Source organism: Meles meles, chromosome 7 (genome assembly GCF_922984935.1).
Source record: "Meles meles chromosome 7, mMelMel3.1 paternal haplotype, whole genome shotgun sequence".
NCBI lineage: Eukaryota > Metazoa > Chordata > Mammalia > Carnivora > Mustelidae > Meles > Meles meles.
Genome location: NC_060072.1, coordinates 94,444,013 through 94,452,470, shown reverse-complemented (window position 1 = coordinate 94,452,470; position 8,458 = coordinate 94,444,013). Strand labels below are relative to the sequence as shown.

Sequence of the window (8,458 nt, the reverse complement as noted above, 5' to 3'; positions counted from 1 at the left end):
GAAGTGTCTGTTCAGATCTTTGTCCGTTATTTAATTGTGTATTTTCTTATTGTTGAATTGGAGTATCAGCAGATGTCCCAATGGAAAACTAGCCTTAAATGATGACAATCTTAATGTGAGGAACAATATTGATAGTGTTCCAATTATTTAACCATACTTTAAAATATATTTTTCCATCTTTCTTTTAATTCAGAGTATACATGTTGATAATAAATGACTTAGTCCAGGACTGTCAGAAATAGAATATATATTTATTTAATTCAACTTTTTCTTGACTTTACTCTTAGAGAAAGCTAAATTTCCAGTATAATTCTATGCCACATTCTTAACCTATTATTTGACTTTCTTATCCTTCCCTGGGTGAAACTGCACTCAGTGTCTTCTGAAATTCACATGCATAAATGCTTATGACAAATGGTATGATACTGAATGGAGAAATGGTATGTTTTTCAGAATCCTGAAGGAAGAACACTGTAAGATAAAGGGTAATAGCAATTCAGTTCAGTAATGTTATGCTCTTTGAATGTGTTGCAGTTTTTATTTAATAGTTTTCCATTAACAGAAGAAATCATTTGGCTGTGAAATAAATCATATGGCTATGAAAAAGCACAAAACAACTAAAAAATATTCCACCAACCAATGCTTAAGCATATTGACAAAATAAAAACAAATTAATGAGGCCTGAGGTTCTAACACATTGAAACCCGGAGCCATAATGTGGAGAGTTGTAGAATTTGAAAGCAGAAATAAACAAAAATGAAGAAAAGACACACTGACTGAACAAAGATTTTTAACCTACCATGTGTTCAAGGGGTAGAAACACTTTGAGAAATCTCCAGTGAAAACATTTGGACCTAGATATTTCTTTGGGGAAGTTTTATTTTTATTTTATTTTATTATTTTTTTATTTTTTATTATTTTTTTTAAATTTATTTATTTGACAGAGAGAGATCACAAGTAGGCAGAGAGGCAGGCAGAGAGAGAGGAAGGAAGCAGGCTCCCCACTGAGCAGAGAGCCTGATATGGGGTTTGATCCCAGGACCCCGGGATCATGACCTGAGCCGAAGGCAGAGGCTTTAACCCACTGAGCCACCCAGGCACCCCAAGGGGAAGTTTTATTTTTAATCTTGAGCCCAATTTACCTAATAATTACAAAGATATTAAAATTATTTATTTCTTATTGAGTAAGCTAATGCAGTTTGTGTTTTTTGAGGAATTGGTCTACTGCACCTGTCAAATTTGTGTGCATAGATTTGTCCATAATATTCTCATATTATCACCACATGTTATCACATAATATTTGTCCATAATATTCCCATATTATCACTTGGATGTGCATTTTCTCTAGGGATATGCCTTGTTTCATTTTGAAATTGGTAATTTGAGTCTTTCTTTTATTTGTCTCTCTCCTTTCATTCTTATTAGATGCTTGCCAATTTTATTGATATTTACAAAATAACACCTTTTGTGTTTCATTGATTCTCTCTATTATTTTTCTGGTTTTGATTTATTGTATTTCTGCCTTTCCCTTTATTCTTTCTTTCTGCCTGCTTTGAGTTTATTTGCTCCTCCTTTCTATGTTGAATGAGGAAAGCTTAGATTATTGATTCAAGACTTTTCTTCTTTTCTTTTTTATGTATAAGTATTCTTTTTTAAAATTTTATTTTTCGGTATGTTATTCTTTAAATTATATGTACATATGTATGTATTTAAATGTTTCAAGCTTTTAAATTCCCATTAGCTAATATGTAGTGTAATATTGGTTTCAAGAGAAGAATTTAGTTATTCAGCATCTATATATAACACCCAGTGCTCATCATAACAAGTGCCCTCAATTCCCATCACCTGTTTAGCCCATCCCCCACCTGCCTCCCCATTTTTTCTATTTTTTTAACTTTTTTCCTTTTTAACAATTTCTTTTCTTTAAATTTAATTTTATTTTTTCAGTGTTCCAAGATTTATTGTTTATGCACCACATCTAGTGCTCCATGTAATATTTTCTTCACAATATATGCCCTCCTTAATACCCACCACCAGGTGCACCCAACACCCCACCCCCTTTCCCTCCAAAACCCTATTTGTTTCTCAGAGTCCACAGTCTCTCATGGTCCTATTTTCTAATGTAAGTATTTCATGCTATTAACTCTTATCTCAGCACCGCTTTTGCACTGTCCCAAATTTTTTGATAATTTGTATTTTCATTTTAGAGTTTTCATATAATTTTTCTGTCCTACCCTCTATCTCCTGTCCTTCTGAGAAGAAGCTGACAAAAATGTTAGATCTTTTGTTATTGTCTGAGGGATCCCTCAGGCTCTGTTCATTATTATTGTTAAGCTTATCACATATTCAGCTTATTTTCTCCCTAATTCATATTGTATATGTATGTTGTTTCTTTGTCAAGTTCACTGAATCTATTCTCTGTGGCTTCCATTTTTATGTTGAGCCTGTCTATTGAATTTGTTTCTATAACTAAGTCTTTCATGCATATTCTTCTCTGCACCTACCTGGCTATTCTTCAGGCCAGTGCACACCACTTCAGTCTTTCTAGAAATGTTTGTTTTTTCTACCTTATATCTTCAGATCCTCACACTTCCTACTTTTCTGAGAGCTTTATGAATTGTTTGGGAAGGAAGACAGCTGTCAGCATTTGCTCACCATCGTACTGGAACTCCCTCAGATTTTCAATGTCCATCTTTGGAGTAATTTCAGTTTTAGCATCACCAGAAAATAATCTTTAAGGCACTTCTTTTCCTTCATCTGATTAATACTTTTGATTTGTTGTGTTCCCATTTGTTGTTTTCATAAAATGCTCAAATAAATCCAACTCAATTTTTAAAAATTTGAAACTTCTGCAAGTATTTTCTAATTTCAATGATTTTTTTTTTTTTAGTCATAAAATTTCTAGTTGATTGTTCTTTATGTCTTATTCTTTGCTGAGGATTTCTTTCTTTCTCTTTCTTTATTTTTTCTGTCTTTCCTTTCTTTCTTCTTTCATTCCTTCTTCTCTTTCTTTCTTTTTCTCTCCCCCCTTCTTCTCTTTCTTGACTTTCTAGTTTTTCTTTTCAGCCAATGTCTTCATAATTGTTCGCTGAAGCACTTTTACGATAGTTGCTTTAAAATATTTATTAGGTAATTTAGGTATTAGGTATTTATTAGGTAATTCTAACACCTCTTACAGTGTTGCTTTCAATTGATTGTCACTTTTTCATTTAATTTAGGATTTCCTTAGTTATTGGTATTACAGGTGACTTTTTAAATTGAAATCTGGATAGATTTGCTATTATGTTAGGAGTCTCTGGATCTTACTTAGACTTTCTGTTGTAGCTGGCTTCCTCTGAGACTGGTCCAGCAGTAGAAGGCAAGAGCTTAACCCTGTTACTGCCAGATGTGGGTGCCCTACTTTTCTCTTCTCATCAAGGTGAAGGGGGGTTCCTCATTAACAGCTGGTCAGAATAGGATTTTTGGGTACCCACTGACCTCTGCTGGTAGGAAAGAGAAGAGGACACTTTCAGTTTTTGAACACAGTTTTTGATGTGTTTTCAGATATCTGTGTATAAAAGTAGATGGGATCCTTGCATGTTGACAGTACCAGGCATGCTCTATAGATGAGATGGCTTATGGGGGCCAACTCCTTATGTGGTTTATCACTAGGACAGTTATATCTTAGATGATCTTATATAGCAAAGATGTTTTTTCTTAGCATATATTTTTTGAGGTTGTAGGTCAAAAAATGTTTGGATAAATCCATTACTCAAACACTTAAACATGGCAAAAATTAGGAAGTCAGATATTTAGGCCTTGGCTTAGGAGTGCATTAACCATTGGTTAAGATGTCATTATCTCAGAAGCAAGATTAAACTCTGTATAAAGTTTTAAAAGGGGGAATAGAGAATGAGAGACAAAATACTATCAACAGTTAATTACAGAACAGAGTTGCTGGTAAACCTGGGAATGAAAGCAAAACAAGAAGAAAGAGAGGAAGAGTATGATCCTCAAATCCAGGGATGAAGAGTGTTCTATAAGAGACAGATTATATGACAATATAATACCAGATATTTATTGAGCTCTTGAAGTAAACACTTTAAATGACCTAATTTACCTTCGTCAAACAAAAATCAATAAAAATTATGATGTGGATTATTCACCCAATTGGATAATTAATGAAACCAAGACACTGAATGGTTAAATAAAGCTGGTACAAGTCACTTAAAGGGAGTTAAACATACCATAAAAACACACCCAAAATATCCAAAGTCAGAATTTAACAGTATTGACTTAGTGTAATTTAGTAGAAATACACTTGGTCTACAGCATTTAGAATTGTCACAGATGCTTTTAGGTGAAGGGATGATTCATCATTTATCTTTATTTCTAGGTAAAAAGAAAAAAAAACAGGCATAGGAGGAAAGAACAATGATATTTATTATCAATATCATCCTGTTTTTCTCAGTGTCTTAGTATGTTGATGATTAGAGTGTGGCTCCTTCTCATAAGGCTTTTTTTTTTAAAGATTTTATTTGACAAGACAGAGATCACAAGTAGGCAGAGAGGCAGGCAGAGAGAGGAGGAAGCAGGCTCCCCGCTGAGCAGAGAGCCTGATGGGGGGCTCGATCCCAGAACCCTGGGATCATGGCCTGAGCTGAAGGCAGAGGCTCAACCCACTGAGACACACAGGCGCCCCTCATAAGGCAGTTTTAATAACCAGTTTTAAGTGATGGTATATGCGCACACACACACACACACACACATAAGTACATACATATGTATGATCAATCATGTATGTATATAATTGAATAACGAAAAAATACTAATGACATATGCTTTTTCAATAGATTATGCAGTGATAAACATCAACACAATATATTTGAAGCACATTTATGTAGGAAGTGATTTAGTAATTTCTTTGTTATATCATGGGAAAAATACTACAAATCATTCCATAATGATTTTGTGCTTAAATTCATTTAAGCAGAACTTATAATATAAAAACATTGAATCCAAAATAACAAATAATTTTTTTTTCCTGAGAATTGATAAAACTAAGGAGAGAGAAGAAATACAACAACAAATTATCTATTGGCTCTCTCATGAAAGTGTTGTGTGTATAGTGCTAACCTTAGAAACAAAACAGTTGGTTATTTTACCAGAAAAAAAAAGTTTATTTGGGAATGGTGAATGACAGAGAATTACAGTTTGGGTCATGAAGGCTATAGGCAAATCCAACAAAGAAGAAGGATATTATTTTATGGAGAAGAAGGTGGAATCTGGGAGCAGTTGTTTTGAACAAAAGTTCATTGGAGAAAAGCAAGAATTTAGGTTGATGATGATTTCTCACTGGCCGAGTTGCGGGGGTAGTCAGTTTATTGTAGGAGATGCAGTGTACATCTTTCCGTGTTGGGGACTGTAATTAATGATTCTTTTCTGCCCTCCATTTTTCTGGTGAGGTCTATAATTGACAATTGTTCCTGTAACTGACATTGAGTGGTATGGCTCCTCCCTTTCAGCTTCCTCTTCTAGTATCCCAAGTCCACTTCAGTGAGGTTTCTTACTTTTAATTTTCACAATATTTTAGCTATAAATACAGTCAGATCAATGCTTTTGAAAAAACAATCTTTTTCACAACATCTTTAAATGCTTGTGTCACTTGTCGGTTCCTTAAAGTGTAAATAAAGGGATTCAGCATAGGAGCAACAGAGGTATTGAGCATAGCTACACCTTTTGTCAAAGCAACCCTTTCCTTTGCTGATGTTTTCACATACATGAAGATGCAGCTTCCATAAGAGATAGAGAGAACTATGATATGGGATGAGCAGGTTGAGAAGGCCTTTTTTCTTTGTTGAGCTGAAGGGATTTTCAGAATTGTCTTAAGGATGTAAGAATAGGAGAGAATTACTAACACCAAAGTGGACATAAGAGTAAGCACAGCTAAAACAAAGCTCATGAGCTCTAGAGTACTTGTGTCTGTGCAAGAGATCTGCAGTAAAGGAGCAGAATCACAGGTGAAGTGGTCAATGACATTGGAGTCACAGAAATCCAGCTGCAGGCCCATGGCCAGTGGTGGGAAGATTACCAAGAAACCAGCCAGCCAAGAGCTGACCACAAGCTGATAGCAGATCTTGTTACTCATAATGTTTGTATAATTCAAAGGCTTGCAGATGGCCACAAAACGATCATAGGACATACAAGCCAGAAGGAAAAACTCTGTTGAGCCAAGAAGGATGAAGAAAAACAGTTGAGCTGCACAAGCACTATAGGAAATAGATTTGTCTCCAGTTAGGATGCTGATCAAAAATCTAGGATTACAGACGGAAGTAAATGAAATTTCTAAGAAGGAGAAATTCCTGAGGAAAAAATACATGGGGGTCTTCAGGTGGGAATCCAGCAAGGTAAGAATGATGATGGTGAGATTTCCAGTAACACTCAGTACATAGGTGAGAAATAGAAAGAAGAAAATTACAACTTGTACTTCTGGATTATCAGTCAGACCCAGGAGGATGAATTCAGTCACTGATGTTCTATTTTTCATTTCTGGTTTTTCACCAATCTTACTGGCAAAAATCAATATAGACAATAATAAATCAGTCAGACAAACCCAAATATCTGTCCCTATTTTTTAAAATAATGATTGTAAAAATTATAAAAGTGAAATTATGACTATATTTTCACAAAAAGTACCTGGCGCTTAAAAATTTTCCTTCTATAAATACATTCCTCATTTTCCCCAATTCTATTATACATCTTATGGGCATATCTTCTGTGTTTAATATCAGTCTTACTACTCTGAATAATGTCCTCTGATTCTTTGTTATACGTTTGCTCTGCCTCCATTTTTACCAATGTTACATGGGAACTATATTGACTGAACATGAGCTCTTCTCATGCTTCACTTTTTTCCCCCTCAAATACAGAGGACATTATGTTTTTTTTTTAAGATTTTATTTATTTATTTGACAGAGAAAGACACAGAGAGAGAGGGAACACAAGCAGAGGAGTGGGAGAGGGAGAAGCAGGCTTCCCACCTAGCAGGGAGCCCAATGTGGGCTCAAACCCTGGACCCTTGGATCCTAAGCTGAGGTGAAGGCAAATACTTAGTGAGTGAGCCACCCAGGCACCCACATTATGTTTTTCTTATATCATCTTTTTCTGAGCATAAAATCCCTACTGCTGTTAGAAATTATTGATCAACCTAACCCTAATTAATAATTTCTAGTGAAAATTCTAAGTGTTCTTTTTGGGAAGTAGTGAATACTATCTCTATTAGTTTATTTATAACTGTTTTCATTGTAAAAATTCAGAAACCAAGTCATTCTACTATTGCATTATGAACTTTTATTTGTATTAAACAACAGTTTATTTAAGTAGTACCCATTTTTTTCCAAGCCATTATACATTCTATTTCCAGATACACATTGAGCCTTTGGACTCGTACCTCTATTCTTGATTCTTTAAAAAAAATGGTGTCTCTCTAAACCAAGAAACAGACTCTTAACTATAGAGAACAATCTGATGGTTACCAGAGGGGAGGTGGAAGGGAAGATGGATTAAATAGGTGAGGGGGATTAAGGAGGGCACTTGTTAATGATGAGCACTGGCTGATGTACGGAATTGTTGGATCACTGAATTGTACACCTGAAAATAATATGACACTGTATGTTAACTACATTGGAATTAAAATGTCAAAGACAGGTATGTCTCTATGAAAACTTTAACTTAGTTATTTTCACTTTATTATTCAAGATTCCTAATAGAATACATTTTAAAAATCTAGTTAATAGCTGAACATCAAAAAATATGTTCACAAATTGTTGTTAATGAAGTTCAGCAGTACTCATATATAGAAATTAGATACAAACTCCTTATGTATATTATTTAGAGCTGTCTTGGACACCCACACAAGGAATATCCATCAAGTCTTTCTAAAAATGTATCAATATTAAGGAAGGTTTGCCATATTCCACATATTTCAGTTAATTGGTAAAAATTAACCATTTGAAATATTTTTACATTTCCATTTATTACACTATTGAATAATGTATATATATATATTATATATATATATATATATAGAGAGAGAGAGAGAGAGAGAGAGAGAGAAAGAAAGACACCATGGGTAGTCACCGGTATATAATGAACAGAGTAGAAACTGAAACATCAGATAAATATAAACAGATAAACATAAATATAAATATATACAATATATAAATATAAACATAGGATACTTACATATTGTCAAAAGATTGATAGTGTGAAATACTGAATGCAAACTAATGTATTCAATTATGTTAAATCAAAAGACAAATTTTAGGCTAATGCTTCATGGAGAAATAACTGTTTTCCCTGTCTTCCTACAAAGCTATACATTTCCTCATAAACCCTTGATATTTCATCTCAAAGTATTTAATAGGACAATTTTCTCATGTTTTTCACCACCATTGTCCCAAATCTGGAATCCTGACAT

The 8,458-nt window shown here is 34.1% G+C and overlaps 1 protein-coding gene across 1 annotated transcript; it reads right to left on the bottom strand.

The window, feature by feature from the left end:
- Positions 1 to 5,584: 5,584 nt before the first annotated feature.
- On the bottom strand, positions 5,585 to 6,526 carry LOC123946828 (olfactory receptor 6C76). The gene has a single exon (XM_046012618.1). The coding sequence runs from the start codon at positions 6,524 to 6,526 to the stop codon at positions 5,585 to 5,587; it is 942 nt and encodes a 313-aa protein (XP_045868574.1).
- Between the last annotated feature and the right edge of the window lie 1,932 nt (positions 6,527 to 8,458).

Excerpts from the sequence above, each read along its gene's own strand:
- LOC123946828 (XM_046012618.1), bottom strand. The coding sequence starts at position 6,526 with ATGAAAAATAGAACATCAGTGACTGAATTCATCCTCCTGGGTCTGACT.